Here is a 16499-nt window from a genome sequence, read left to right as displayed (position 1 = left end):
CATTAAAATTATATGGCACCAAATTTTCCCATTGGCAAAAATCTATGCATCGTGTGAAAACCTGCCTTACTATGATTTTTCTCATTTAAAATTTGTTTTGAAGCCTGGGTCAACACAGAATAAGTTGAATACTGTTTCAGACTTATAGTCTTAGAGATCTGAAGCTTGATTATCGCAACTCTGATAAATCTTATTTCTAAGAGCTATAATAAATACCCGGTATTTGCTAAAATTAGAGTTAATCAGATTAGTGGCCCCAAATCTAGATTTCCTGCTTTGGACATCATATTCAGTTAAAGCAATCTAAAACTGTAGAAGTTACTCAGCTGCTTAATCATAATGTTTCAATGAAATCCCAACATGTATTGACTGTGTATCACTACAGGCCACTCAGAAATGAATAAAATGGAATCTCTATTTTGGGGGATCTTACAGTACAGTAGTGAAGGTGACAATCACACAAATAATTGTGAGGTAAGGTGAGTGCCACGTGAAAAAAATGTAAGTAAGAAAAATAATTGCATGCACTGAATACACAGTAATCAAGGAAGTTTCTATTTAAGTGTTACAAAAACAAATTTTCCTCAGTGAGGATCTTAAAATTAAAATGTATTTCAATGCATCAAACATTTATCCCTGTTCATAGGATCATTTATAACAGTAAGACAGAAAAACGTAATGTCAGTAGATGCTGAATTAAATAAATTTTACTACATGCATGTGATAAAGCATTGTATGTTTCAAATATTTATAAAGGTCGTAGGACATTGTTTATATAGTATAGTACTGAAAAAGCACACTAGATATAAAGAGTGCTGATTCTTTTTGACAGAGAGCACAGATAATTTCTACGGTGCACTACATATTTTCAAACTCTATCTTTTCAAGCGTCCTACAATAAAACATTTTCTGCAAAATGTTGCTTTTATAATAGGGAGAAATTTCAAACTCTTTTTCTAAATTGTTTAAGTCTATTATTCCTACGTATCTCTGAAATGATACGCCTGTCACCGAGATACATTAAAATTAGAATAAACATCTGATAAGAATGACTTACTACCTTCACTATAAATATGCACTGAACAGTGCAAGGTCAAAAGTAGAATATTTTATAATAGAGTTTGAGCTATCTTCAACAAATTTTGAGTCTAGCTAACTAAATTCTTAACTGGTTACCTTTCTCCAGTGATTATGAGCATACTGAAAATTACTTTTAAATGTCCTCCTCATGGAAAGAAAATAGATTTGTTTTTAAATATTGTTCCCTTCATCTGTCAATTAATTAGCCCAGTAAAAAATGGAAAATTGTTTAAAATTATTTGTCTTTAAGTCTGGAAGCTAGTTGTTCTTAGAGTGATTAAAAGGCTTGACTATTCTCAAACTCCAGTTCTATAGTTCACATATTGTAGTATTTGGGGCAGGTAGTTACTATCTCAGAGTTTCGACTGATTTTCTGTATATGTAAGATAGGAATGAAAACACATTTCTCCCAGGATGTAGCAAACATGGCCGGCTTCATGGGTCTGCAACGTACGCGGGCACCAGGTCCCCTACTCAGAGGAAGAATGACTCCATGCTTGGTTTCATGCTCTGTTGCCACCTGTTGAAATTCTTTTTATTTTTTACTTATTCATTGTAAAGAGAGAGAAGAAAGAGAAAGAGAAAGAGCGTGTGTGTGTGTGTGTGTGTGTGTGTGTGTGTGTGTATGAGAGAGAGAGAGAGAGAGAGAGAACAAGAGAGAGAGAAAGAGAGAGAAGAGGATGGGAGGAGCAGGAAGCATCAACTTGTACTTGCTTCCTGTATGTGCCTTGAGCAGGCAAGCCCGGGGTGTCGGATTGGTGACCTCAGCATTTCAGGCTGATGCTTTACCAGTTGTGCCACCGACAGGCTGAAATTCTTAATGTTTCAACAAGCAGCCCCATGTTTTAATCTTGCACTGGGCCCCATAAGTTATGTAGACAGTCCTAGTTACAGGAGGTAAATTATGTAGTATCTGAGGACAACAAGTGCTCTCTTGATACATATTAGCAATAAAGAGTACCTCTTCTATATGTTCAGAGAAAATTCTGGAACCTTTGTTTTGTTTTTTCGTCATTCCCCCTGCCCTTCTTCAGTCAACCCCCAACTGACAGCTATCAGCCTGCTATGTAAGAGTCTGTCTCTATTTTTCTGGTTAGTTCATTTTGTTCATTAGATTCTACATACGAGTGAAATCATATGGTACTTGTTTAAGTGAAACAAGTCAGTCAGAGACATTTTTTTTTTCTATACTAAACTTTCTAACTCAGGGTGATGCAGGCTGATTTCCAAATGTTACATTTTCTCGGAGAGAGGAAGATAGGAAAAGCCCTGTGCAGTCTCCAGATAGTTCCAGGGCACACACCTCCCTGCCATAGGAGTGCCTAATTTAGGCAGGTCTGGAGAAAACAAACTGCGCTCAAACAATACAATTCTTTCTTAGCATATTCTCTCCTACTTGTTTAAAAATGCACACTGTGGGCCCTGGCCAGTTTGCTCAGTGGTAGAGCGTCGGCCTGGCGTGCGGAAGTCCCGGGTTCGATTCCCGGCCAGGGCACACAGGAGAAGTGCCCATCTGCTTCTCCACCCCTCCCCCTCTCCTTCCTCTCTGTCTCTCTCTTCCCCTCCCGCAGCCGAGGTTCCATTGGAGCAGAGATGGCCTGGGCGCTGGGGATGGCTCCCTGGCCTCTGCCCCAGGCACTAGAGTGGCTCTGGTCGCAACAGAGCAACACCCCGGAGGGGCAGAGCATCGCCCCCTGGTGGGCGTGCCTGGTGGATCCCAGTCGGGCACATGCGGGAGTCTGTCTGACTGCCTTCCCGTTTCCAGCTTCAGAGAAATAATAAAAAAAAAAAATGCACACTATTAAGAGGAAATATATGTACATTTAAGAATATTTAAAGACAATGAAAGGACATATTTCTTTGCCAGTACTGTCTGCAATTTCTCAGGGGCAGCTAGCTGTATTTACCACCTAGTCTTACGTTATCTATCTATCTATCTATCTATCTATCTATTTACTTATACAATTAAATTTTACGGGGTGACAATGGTCAACCAGAGCACACAGATTTAGAGAAAACATCTCCACATCACTTGCTGTATACCCATCAACCAAAGTCAGATCATCACCTAATCTTACATTTTAAATGAACTTTCTTAGTGCTGACATTTTTTTTCTTTCTGGCCTATACTGTGAGCTGCATCTTTTAATTTTTCATTGAATTATTTAAATCTTCTTGCCCTTCTAAGTTCCTTGGGGTTAAAAATTTCTACTCCTTGCCTTGCAAGATATTCCACTATTTGAGCATTTAAAGAAACTTACAAAAAGAGATTTAATAATTGAAAAAACTAACAGAGATTCAAGTTATGAAGGATTAGTTACCTGGTTTATATTATCGTTTCTATTATCATTAAAATACTAACATTTGTGGCCTGACCTGTGGTGGCGCAGTGGATAAAGTGTTGACCTGGAAATGCTGAGGTTGCCGGTTCGAAACCCTGGGCTTGCCTGGTCAAGGCACATATGGGAGTTGATGCTTCCAGCTCCTCCCCACCTTCTCTCTCTGTCTCTCTGTCCTCTCTCTCTCCCTCTCTGTCTCTCTCTCTCCATTTCTCTCTCCTCTCTAAAATGAATAATATTAAAAAAATAAATAAAATTAAAAAAAATACTAACACTTGTAATAATAGCTACCAATTCCTGAGCTCTTTGCATGTCCCAGGCATTATGCTAAGTGCTTTGCATTCATAATCATATTTAAAATAGTTAGAATAGTACATGGAGGAAAGGCTTAACAAGTGGCTGCTGTCATTAGCTCACAGTGGCCCTCAGAGTAAGCATAACTAGTATTCCCGTTTTAGAGATGAGAGCTCAAATTTGCAGTACATACAACTTGTCAGTGGCCAAGCAGAGCTATAAATGTAAGTCTCACTGTTGCTTCTCCAACTCTTAGTAGGCATGCTCACTTGCTGCCACACCTGTTCAGATTTCTGAATGGTGACTTCCCTTTAGGCAGTGTAGTTCCGTGAGTGCATATTCATATGCACAGACACACATACATAAAGTTAGAAGATGGAAAATGTACTCAATGATAATCTTTCAATGCCTTCTAGCCCTTGATAAGTTATAATTAAGTCTTTGCAAAAGCAATCAAATGAAATACACCTGGTTTCTTTCAAAAAATATAATCAGGTTGATAACTACAGATCAACGTTTTTCACTGTGTTTTGTATGTACATAACCTTAGCATGATCACTAGTTTTTACTAGGTATGAAGGTACTACACTTCTACAGCTTAAAACAGGCTGTATAATAGTAGCAAGAGCTTTTTTCTTTTTTTCTTTTTTCTTTCCTTTTTTTGTGACAGAGACAGAGAGAGAGGCAGAGACAGGAAGGGAGACAGATAAGAAGCATCAATTCTTTGTTGCAGCTCCTTAGTTGTTCACTGATTGCTTTCTCATATGTGCCTTGACCAGGGGGCTACAGCAGACCAAGTGACCCCTTGCTCAAGCCAGCGACCTTGGGTCCAAGCTGGTGAGCCTTGCTCAAACCAGATGAGCCCGTGCTCAAGCCAGTAACCTTGGTGTTTCAAACCTGGGTCCTCTGCGTCCCAGTCCGATCCTCTATCCACTGCTCCGCCACCTGGTCAGGCCATAGCAAAAGCTTTAGCTGAGAATTGGTAGCCAGGTGTAACACCACCTCCACTGGCACGGCAGCCCGAGGCTCAAGTATCTGATGGTGGAAGGACTGACAACATTAAGCAACAGAAATAATTTATATGCTAAACTTAATATACTTGGGGTTAAAGATCAGATGCTCACAAAGGAAGCTGAGTTACCAATCAGAATGCTCTCCCTCATGAATGAGGACAGAGAAATTCCCCAAGCTCAGTGTAGCGTACAGTCTGACAGGGAGTGCTATGAAGTTCATGCCCGCTGCTTGCTGACAAAAGTTTAGCAACTGCTATCCTGTTTTGATATTTTAATAAGGCTGTATAACTTCTTGACTAGATACTGACATTGAGATCACGAGCACAATCAGAGTCAACATTCAAAGGGCTTCATAGAAGATGTCTTTCTCATACTGGAAGTAAAATATTCTGTGATTCTTAAGAAGGTTTATTCTATAAAACTGATCTTATATACATATTTTGTTCCTCATTTCAAATTAGTTTTCATACAAATTGACAGAAAGAAGAGAGATGTTTGGGCTACAGAATTCTTAGTAGACACAGAATTTGAGCAACCATGTGAATTAAATGCATCTGAAAAAACTCAACAAGTGATGAAATTTATTTTTCTGATTCACCGGACCTTCCTCCACACACCAGCTGACTTGAGGTAATGACACACATTCTGTACACAGGGGTGTGGATTATTAAGCATACATTTAGGAAAAAAACTTAGTTCTTTATGTGTTAGTTCAGTTATTGTCAGTAGATAACAGATGTATCATATAGATGCAAAGTATTTTATCTTCATAGTGTTTTAATAAGATGCTCATGGTGAGTAAAATGCCATCATTTCCGGTCAGTCTTTTTGAATGGGAAGAAGATTTTATTTCCACCATCATCTTCCAGCTGACTCTGAGACTGATCTAGCATAGATAGTTGGAATCTCTTCACTAATTACTCCAGAGTTGTACATAAAATTTCAAGCAAAGAGAAACACATCATAGACATTTGGAACTAAAAGGGTACTATAAAGATCTTCCCAACCCCAAATTTTCAGTTTAGAAATAAGGGATGAGAAAATCCAACAGCTAACTCAGTTCTAGTCTCTGAAATTTGCAATGCCTATAGCATATTATGTTCTTTTTGATAACGATTTCCAACATAAAACCAAGGGCACAGATACACAAGGCCCAGACTCAAACACTGCATTTCCCCAGGTATAAGACGCACTTTCCCTGAAAAATTTGTGGTCTAAAAACTGGGTGCGTCTTCTACAGTGGTAGACAGATTTCTTCTACAGTTGTAGATTTTTTACTTGAACTTCTCACTTTTTCACGCTTGTTTTTGCGCTCATTGTTGAAGACAGTGCTTCGTCATCAGACACAGATGAGGACAAGCTAATGGATGGGAGTTTTGACCGTGATGAGAAGTTGTATGAATTTTATGATGAATAAAACTTGAGTTCAATAACTTTATATAATATTTCTTTTCAAATTTCGGGCCCCTAAATTAAGGTGCGTCTTATACATGGGGAGATATGGTACTTTAGTTGGAGACTGCAAAAGGATGTAGTTAATTTCCAGTTATTTGAGCTATAACTTCACAATCTCCTAAGAAAACCTTTTTTTTTTTTTAAAGAAAACCTTTAACCTAAGCAATAACCAAAAGGTGTTCTAAAATGCAGATGGTTAGTCCATGAATTAAATAAGACTGAAACCTAAAATAAGTGAAGGAATTTTAATTTGCTGTTTTATAAAACCATTTAATGTTTTAATTGGCATTGGGCTGCTCAGGCCTGGAAAGGTTTCAGGAAGCTCTGAAAAGGGCTGTCGGCTAAAAGGCACTAGAGTATTTTTAATTGCCATCATTGACAAAGAGAAAAGAGGAAAACCAACTGTCACTACTTTTCAGGTATCAATAGGCCTACAAAATAATGCTTTGAGAATGGGACCAGTTAGAATAGACATGTAAAATATTTTATGAAAAATAAAAGCAGGATCTCTGAAAAAAGAGAATGAACTCAGAGAAGGCAAATAAATTTTCCTCTTAATTTTGCGGCTCCTTATTTGCATTTCTGGTACCACGAAATACACTGATTGATTATCTTCAACTGTTTGACACTACTCCTGTGTCTGGCAAGAGTTCCGGAATTCTCCGCAGGACAGAAATGATACAGACTGGATGCATATAGATGCTTTCTCTATTTGGGCATCTAGGAATATAGACAGACCTATGTTGCATAAACATACACTCGGGTGTTCAAGGAGAGGGGATTCTGAGTATATTAATTCTGTGTTTGAGACAGCTGTGCTCATAGTTCAGAACATTTCAGAAATGGTCATCAGGAATACAGCAAAATATTCATGAAATGGAATAAGATCTATGGACTTAGATGAGTCATAGAATGTTCCTTATTCCTGGAAAAGAAGAGAATTTATTCTGTTTTAAAAAAATCACAGAACTGTAGAACTTCTAGACTTATCTAGATAGATATATTCTCACAACTCAATATCTGACATCGATTTTAATATAAATTACCACAATAAATTATAAGCCATATGTAAAATGTGGCTTACAGACTCATTAAACAGTATGCCTTTCCACAGTAGATATGATTCCAGTTAAATGAGGGGAAATAATATTTTAAATCACTTATAATATATTTAATTTTAGCATATTAACTATAATGAATTTTTGACTATCACATCTAATTATAATCAAGATGAAAAATGTGTTCTTTAGGGTCACAGCATTTAGGAAAAAACAGTGTAAATTTCAACAAGCATATGTAGAAAAAACTAGGAGGCAACATAGGGTCATTTGAATATTTAAATAAGTCAATCCAGTGTATATTTCATTTGCTCTCTTTTCTGATTTTAAGTATCCAGAAGGCAAGGATTATGATTCTAACTTTGAGACTGAAAAAAGATCTCTATTTCCTTAGGCTGCTTTCTCACCAACATAAGTGTCCTCTGCTTCTGTGTCCAGGTATTATTCAAGCCAAACCTGACTTTGAAATGCAAGAGAGCTGCTCTCACAGTTGATTTTTTTTTTTCATGTTTTGATCTCTGGCCATGCTACTGTTTTGTAAGGTCAAAATCGCTCAAAGCTTTGACCCTAATGGCAGTCAAAATCTCGGGCACACGATGTTTTTTATATGAACACAATCAGATGTCTCGTCATCTCAGCCATACTTCCTATATCCTCCTGGATTTTCACCATGACTGAAATTTGGCTTCTTTGTGGTACTAGTCATTAAAGAGGATTTTGAACAGATGGATACATCCACTGAGTCATTGCTGGGGAAGATTTCTTTTTCCCCACGAGCAAGCCGGCAGATCCACATACAAGTGAGCTTTGTTCTTCTGAGTCACGACCTTACCCTCAATAGATTTTGATTTGTTCTTACGTAATTTTAATTGAGATCTAATTCAATTTGACAGGAGAAAAATCAATGGCTTTTTCAGTTATAAGATACCATTTCTTTGTTCACTCTGTCTCCTCTTAATTCCTCTTTCCCTAGATAGCTACATGTTTGTTCTCCTAAGAGCCCCCCAAACCCCAACCTATGGGCCTATGATAGTCCATTTTTGGCAAAAGTCAATGAGCAAAAACTGTAATATGCTTAAGAGAGTCTCAAGCTTAGGATTCCAGGAAGCAACTTGACTAATATCAGCTGAGTTATCTGGTTTTGGTCTGGTACAGAAGTGTGCAACCATTTGAAAACTAAAATAATCATAGTGAACCACACTCGCTATGCAGGGTGCCTTACATATCCAGACCACCTTTTCCCCTCAAAATACTTTCATGTCTATGACTTTGTTTTCTCCTCATCACATCCTAGCGAGTTAACAGAGTGGATACATGTTGTAATGTATGCTGGACATCATTTTATAAAGAACTGTACAAACCAGAGCTAGTACTGTTCTATTACAGATTTTCAAATATTCAAAAATAAGAGGTTGAGCAAGTTGCCCTGGGTGGTGGTCTCATAACTCCTAGGCCATTAAAAATAAGGCCTCTCTCTCTCTCTCTCTCTCTCTCTCTCTCTCTCTCTCTCTCTATATATATATATATATATATATATTAGATAACTAGTATTATAAATTCATAACATTTTGATGAGACATCCAACCTTCTTCAGAAAGTAGTGTCATTCCAAGGAAATCAGCCTATTTTAACACTGAATTGCTAGGAGGGCTTCCATTCACGCTGTTTCAGGCAGCAGGGTGGAAAACCAGAAAATGTGAATTGACACAAGACTTCAATGTCTTGCTAATTCAATGTTTTCTTAAAATATGGTCAGCAGACTACATCAAAGACTACATGCGGCTTACTAACCAACTGAATGATATTTTCTGAACACAAGCCTAGGACTAGGCATTTTAAATGGTTTTCCAAGTGATTATTAGGCAGATTCCAGTTTGAAAACCACTACATAGCCCTGGCCGGTTGGCTCAGCGGTAGAGCGTCAGCCTAGCGTGCGGAGGACTTGGGTTCGATTCCCGGCCAGGGCACACAGGAGAAGCACCCATTTGCTTCTCCACCCCTCCGCCGTGCTTTCCCTCTCTGTCTCTCTCTTCCCCTCCCGCAGCCAAGGCTCCATTGGAGCAAAGATGGCCCGGGCGCTGGGGATGGCTCTGTGGCCTCTGTCCCAGGCACTAGAGTGGCTCTGGTCGCAACATGGCGACGCTCAGGATGGGCAGAGCATCGCCCCCTGGTGGGCAGAGCATTGCCCCTGGTGGGCGTGCCGGGTGGATCCCGATCGGGCGCATGCGGGAGTCTGTCTGACTGTCTCTCCCTGTTTCCAGCTTCAGGAAAAAAAAAAAAAAAAAAGAAAAAAGAAAACCACTACATAAATATAACACAAGTGAAGGAGACCATGACCTATTGTTAAGTTACGTCTTCATAATCATGCTCCTTTAAAGGGATGCATTTCAGAAACACATCTTAATTAATTTAATTCATTGGGGTAACATTGGTTAACAAGACAATACAGGTTTCAAGTGTACAACTCAATGTAACACCATCTGCACATTACAAAGTGAATCCAATTTTATCAAAAAATCCCATTCCTTTGTAGCATGGTAACTAGTCATTCTCCAGCAGCAATAATCCATGGAATCAGTGGGTGTATACCAGAGAAGGGGGTGAGGAGAGGGAGAAAAGTGTACAGGGGGTAAACGGTGAGGAAGGACAGCTGACCTGGGGTGGGGAACACACAATACAGTGTACAGATGACATATTATAGAACTGTACAGCTAAAACATAGAATTTTGTTAACCAATGTCACCTCAACAAATTCAATGAATTCAAAATAAAATAAAATGATAGTATCAAACGTTCTAATACCCCAAGTATTTATTACATAGACGTCAATAGTACTGCAAAGTAGCCATGGCCAAATCACATATAACAAGATGAATCATATTCTGGTAGTAAAATCACTATTAGATCAAGGAACTGCTAAAATAGTCAATGGAAAAACAAACGGAATTTTAATTATTGCTCAGTGATTACACAGAAAATAACTGTAATTTGTATTCCTTCAAATTTTAAAATTTCAATAGGAATTTGATTTTAAAATGAAGTTTGAACTGTGATTGAAAATCATGTATTTTGCTTGATTGTATTTTCTTAAATTGTACATCTGGAAGCAATCATTTCACCTTCATTTCTTCATCTTTCAATGAACATTCCCTAACTGCTACTTATCAGACGTCAAGTCTCCAGAAGACAAATTCTCTGCCCTGTCTCAGAACAGAGGAGATACATGCCTAAAGCTACTGAATGTGGCCATTGCTGTGACAGAAATGCATGCATGGTGTGGTGAGCTAAGAATTGTGACCAACTAGTAAAAGTCAGTCTTCATAATGCAAAACAACATGGCAAAATAGGATGCACAGTGTTAATATTTAGAATGACTGCCCATGATTCCATCTGACAACACCAGATAATAAGTTTCTACTTTAAAAATATCCCGTTTTCTATAAATCATCAAAACTCTTAAAATTTTAACATAAAAATATATTATAATACTACAAATGTAACTTAGATGATTTCCTAAACTACATCCAGTATGTGTTAAGTGTAACTAAGCCACATTCATGATTTTATGGATCAACAATCTACGGCAGAGCCTGACCAGGGGGTGGTGCAGTGGATAGAGTGTCAGACTGAGATGCAGAGGACCCAGGTTCAAAACCCCGAGGTCACCAGCTTGAGTGTGGGTTTATCTGGTTTGAGCAAGGCTCACCAGCTTGAGCCCAAGGTCGCTGGCTTGAGCAAGGGGTCACTCAGTCTGCTGTAGTCCCCCGGTCAAGGAACATAAGGGAAGCAATCAATGAACAACTAAGGTGCTGCAACAAAAAATTGATGCTTCTAATCTCTCTCTTCCTCTCTGTCCTTATCTGACCCTCTCTATGTCTGTCTCTCTGTCTTTGTCACAAAAAACAAAAGCAAACAAAAAAAAATCTATGGCAGAAAATCCAATAATTAGATTCTCACCTGCATTAATATACTGCTCACAAAAATTAGGGAATAATTCAAAATGAATATGAAATGATAAAAAGAAAAGCATTTAATTTTTTTATTAAACAAGAACATCAGAAAAGCAAATGGCAAGTTAAAGAAAGTTGTTCAATTATGCAAATGAGATGCAAAATCAACTTTTATTTCATTGGTGAAAATGCACTATACAAAAGGCTGAAAGTACTAGAGTATCACTTCATATTCATTTTGAAATATCTCCTAATTTTTGTGAGCAAAGAGGGCTTTAATGAAACCAAAGGATCTGTAACCTCGCCTGCTCCTATCCCAAACATTCCTCAGACAATTTCCTCCCTCATGATTCTAAAAATCTATTACTTGGGGTGATATTGATGACAGTCCCCTAGCATTTTGCCCAGCTACTCTAAGTCACTCAGACCCCCATTTCTGCAGAAGGGGAGGCTTTACACTCTTAGGCAGTAATCAGTTTAGTCAATTATCACTCATTTCTCCACCCCTCCCACATTCTCCAATATCAAAACAACTAAGAGAGCCATGTTTTTATCCAATTGAATATCTGTCATGGGCTAACCCAAAGGTATTCTTTGTACGGTTATAGTATTGCTGGCTTAATGCAATCAATTTGAAAAATCTCAAGGAACACTTATTTTAGGATAATTAGTATCACTAACCTGTGCAGAACTCTTTTCAAGTTTTTGGGCTAAATTATCCCAGCGCTGGGAAAAGCTGTCCAGCCATGCTTCCATCTTTTGTGTTACCGACACATTTTTCAATGTTGTAAGAAGATCTTGGTTAAGTGAGCGGAGTTTGTCCATGGTTTGCTTTTTCTTTTCTAGATCCGTTTTCAAAACCTTTAAAACAAGGAAGAATGCAGAATAAGCCGAGGCTACATTTTATAAAACACTACAGTTCGACTTGCTTTTGCGTGTATTTTCTCATTTGCATAGATTAGAAAAGATTGTAATCAAGCCAGCAAAGGACCAGGAGCTCATAAAAGTAAAAGTGGAAAATTCAAATCACAATAATCTTCCCAAGAAGCTTGAAGAAAAAAAATAAAGTCAGAGGTAGAATAATCACCTAGGAGGGGAACTTACAAGCTGCCTTAAAATATATGAAAACCTGCCAAATAAAAAGTAGCCTTTCTTCAAAATGCAAAAGAGAGATCAACATATGGAAACTACTTTTTAACTTTTAACAGAAGAGTAGAAGGCATGGATCTTGCATGTTAGTGAATTTCCTCTTCCAGTAGAATTCAAGTGAATTACCACATGCCAGGAGTACCAAAGAGAAGCTGGTTTGGCTAACTGAGAAGATTGAATCTCCCCATTCTAAAAGGCTGCGATTATTTGCAATATTACTTGTTTTTGCCATTTTTACATTCTTTTCATTATTTGGATATAAAACCCTTCTTATGCAGATTACTAACTTTTACATATTTTAACATCTATTATTCAATTGTTTTGGGCTCTTTGAGCAATTACCCTCTAAAAGTAACTTTATTTATTTAATTTTAGTGAGAGGAGGGGAGGCAGAGAGAGACTTCCGCATGTACCCCTAACAGGATCCACAGGGCAAGCCCACTAGGGAGCAATGCTCTGTCCATCTGGGGCCCTGGCTCCATTGCAACCAAAGCCATTTTTTTAGTGCCTGAGGTGGAGGCAATAGAGCCATCCTCAGCACCCAGGGCCAACTTGCTCTAATTGAGCCATGGCTGCAAGAGCGGAGGAGAGGAAAGGGGGGGGGGAGAGAGAAAAGGGGGGGAGGAGCGAAGAAGCAGATGGGCATTTCTCTTGTGTGCCCTGAGCGGGAATTGAACCTGGGACATCCACATGCAAAGCAACGCTCTACCAGCCAGGGCTGTCTAAAAGTAACTTGAGAGTTATTTAAGTAATAGAACTAAGTAACTGAGTACGACACAAACTCTGCGGAATAACATTGCATGCTTTCAAAATACATGTGTTTTAGGAAGTAATTTTTATACCATTCTTATTTCAAAAGCTCCTGTGAGCTACAAAGGATTACACATGCCCTTTGGTTACTGCGGCATGAATAAACAAAGTGGCATTGTGTGAAGCCAGTAGATCAGGGCAGCTTACCCAGTAAGGTCACCCTGCACTTTGGGAAACCAATTTCCAGTCAAACACTAATCCCTGACACAACTTGTAAACACAGAATAAGATAAAAGAAAGGCAAAAGTTATCTGTAGGCCCCTTTACAATCCCCTCTTGTTGGTGGAAGCAAGTACCACGAGAATAAATAAACTCAGCAGTGAGCCCTGACTTTCCAAAACCAGTACAAATTTATTTAAGAGCAACTAATATTGCATGTGGTAAAGCCACTGTCATGAAACAGATGCACCAACTGCTCAAGAACTGAAGTGGCATCAACACAGAGAAATCAACGTAGCCCCCAAACACACACACACACACACACACACACACACACACACACACACACACACTTTATGTATCCCATTTTGGCTTGTCAACTGCACTGATAGTTCTGAGCTGCAGAATGTCCTGGTGTCTCCTTGAATCAGTCCATCCTTTTTCAGAATCTGCTTCCCCTGATGTAGCTGTATTGCAGTCTTACTGCATGCCATTTTTAAAGAATAAATACAAGATCTGAAGTTCACTTTGAAATTTTCCTCAATAAAGTTTCTTCATTAAGCATGAAAGAATGCAATAGACCAAAATATGGGTTAAGATATATAAGTTGAATTCATATCAACTAAAACTCGTAGTAATAGATAGGTTTTGTACATTGATTTTGTTTAATTCACTTTAGCTTTCCTTCCATTAAATTGAAGTGCATACTTGGACGACAAGTAAACCAACAGTTTATGCTACCTGCCTAGAACTGGGACCCAGATTTGAATTTCAATGCAGACTCCTCCAATTCTTTATGGTGTCTCATGTTCTTTTTTTTCTTTTTATTAACTTTTGGCATGCGTTTATTTTGTTGTAAGCTATCTCAAGTTCTTTTTGGAAAAAGGCATGATAAAAATAAAGACATACACTTAAAAATACAAAGATGTAAGTACAGTTTTCTTTGGCTTTCTTTCTCAGAGCTTACGGGTCAATTTTAAACAGCTATACGTGTAAGGCTAAGTGGTGAATCCATTATTTAAAGAAAATGTGTAATGATTTGGAAAGATTTCAGAAGAGAGTCTAAGAGTAATGCTTAAAGAACAGGAAACACTTTGCACTGAAAATTTATGGGTAATCTCATGTTACCTAAACAGGTTTTCATAGATGATCTATAAAACTAATTGGATATCCAGAGAGATTTAGTGCTAAATGAAAATAAGCCTCCTGTGCTAACACATTTAACCAAACAGAGAAGCATTTGGTGAGGATTACAAGAATAAAGGTGAAAGTCATCATTAAGTACAATTAGGAAAAATACACTCATGATAAAGTAACAACAGCGTTATTATGAAATCATATTTTTACCTAAATCTGTATCACAAAATCATTGTAGTGACAAAAGCTTCTAACTAGTAAATTAGAGATCTGTGTTCTTCTGAATGGTGATGGCAGGGCAGCTGCTTTGCTGCAATTTCTTTCCTCTCTTTGCTCTGGATGCTGTTTCTCTCTCTCTCTCTCTCTCTCTCTCTCTCTCTCTCTCTCTCTCTCTCTCTCCCCATCCCTCATAATCTCTCAGTTCCTAAAGGACTCTGCAACCATAACCAACGGGGGAGAAGACAGGAAACACACGGTGATACCAGATACATCGAGTAACAGTAATCAGTTACTTTCTCCCACCTATCTTTGGATATAGATTCTTGTCAGTATGGATTTTATGTGGGCATGTTAAATAACTATGAACTAATTCTTACTAACCATTCAAGCATAAAAAAAGAGTCTTTCTGCACATATCAAAACCTGAGCCTAGTTCTCTGAATGCCAGAAACCACACAGCTCTATAAAACTCAGCAGGCAAAAGGAAACTCCAGAAAACTTATACAAAGCAGAGGTCAGCGAGGACCTTGAAAGAGGAAATTGATTTTATTTTCATAAAAGCCAGGCACCTGTACCTATCTCCAAGGTAGACAGAAAGATACTCTCAATAAATCAGATCAGGCCCTGGCTGGACAGTTCGTCTGGTTAGAGCGTCACCCTGAAGCACAGAGGCTATCAGTTCGATCCCTGGTCAGGGCACACACAGGAACAATGCAATATCCTTGTCCTTATCTCTCTCTCCACCCCCACTTCCTCTCTCTCTAAAAGTTAAATAAAATTTGAAATAAAAAAGTACTAAATGAGTCAGATTGGGCCAGTAGTAGAGACAGACGAGAGATAGGCATGTTGCTCAAGAAGACAGAAGAGACATGTCCTGTCTGGTCAAGGTTAGATGATCTGAAATGAAAAACAGCGTGTACGCTCACAAAGGCCCAGGAAATCTCCACCCTCTTTTTAGCAAAAGTATTCTGTAAAGAATCATGCCAAGACAATTACTCTCACATGGCAAAATTGATTTCTGAACCTATTTTATGTGTAGGTACGTACTAATCTATATGTGTAAAGTACTTCAATTTATTCAAATCACCTGCTGATATACTTAGGTAGACTAATCCCTTCTGGGGATTCTCAATTTGTGGGAACATCAGAACGTCCTGGGGGGCTTGCAGAAATGCAGGTTTGTGAGCCCTACTTCCAGTTGGTCAGCAGATTGAGTTTGGGGCCTGAGAATGTGCATTTCTAAGAAGTTGTGAGGTGATGCCGAAACTGATATTGACAGTCTGGGGCCAACACTTTGAGAACCCCTGATCCCACCTGGATGAATTCTTTGACGGTGAGAACAGGGTAGCAAGTCCTGGTGAAACAGCGCCATCAACAGGGAGTTCCTGAGCTCGCATAAGCATTCTACCTGTGCCATTTGATCCTGCAGCCTCCTGAGTGTCTCAATTGCACAGGACTCCTGGAGCTCGTGCGCATCAGACTCGCTCTCTCGGATTGCCGGGCTTCCCCGAGTTCACCCTCCACAGCGACCTTCCGTCCTGCACATCATCTCGCACACTTCCCAGGGAGCACCTCTCTATTAGATAGCGGCCTTCCCATGATAGTCCACATTCTCCTCTAAGTCTAAGAATTCCCCTCACAAAGGCCAGTTTCTTCTTTCCTTTTCTTCTTATCCTTTCCATCAAATAAAACTTCAGTTTTGACCATAAAAACAAAACACACCTTCCTGATCTGTGGTGGTATAGTGGATAAAACATCGACCTGGAACACTGAGGTTGCTGGTTCAAAACCCTGGTCAGGGCACAGTCAAGAAGCAACTACTATGAGTTGATGCAT

General features: G+C 38.8%; 1 protein-coding gene across 4 annotated transcripts in view; it reads right to left on the bottom strand.

The window, feature by feature from the left end:
* Positions 1–16499, bottom strand: part of DMD (dystrophin) — a 2360554-nt gene that overhangs the window by 1603870 nt on the left and 740185 nt on the right. For all 4 annotated transcript variants that reach the window (XM_066250305.1, XM_066250306.1, XM_066250308.1 and 1 more), the window contains exon 16: positions 11871–12050. In XM_066250305.1, the coding sequence (XP_066106402.1) occupies positions 11871–12050 (180 nt within the window). The remainder of the gene's footprint in view (positions 1–11870; positions 12051–16499) is intronic.

The sequence above is a fragment of the Saccopteryx bilineata genome, chromosome X (assembly GCF_036850765.1).
Source record: "Saccopteryx bilineata isolate mSacBil1 chromosome X, mSacBil1_pri_phased_curated, whole genome shotgun sequence".
Lineage (NCBI taxonomy): Eukaryota > Metazoa > Chordata > Mammalia > Chiroptera > Emballonuridae > Saccopteryx > Saccopteryx bilineata.
The sequence above is the reverse complement of the archived record's forward strand: the minus strand, read 5'-3'. Positions and strand labels throughout refer to the sequence as shown.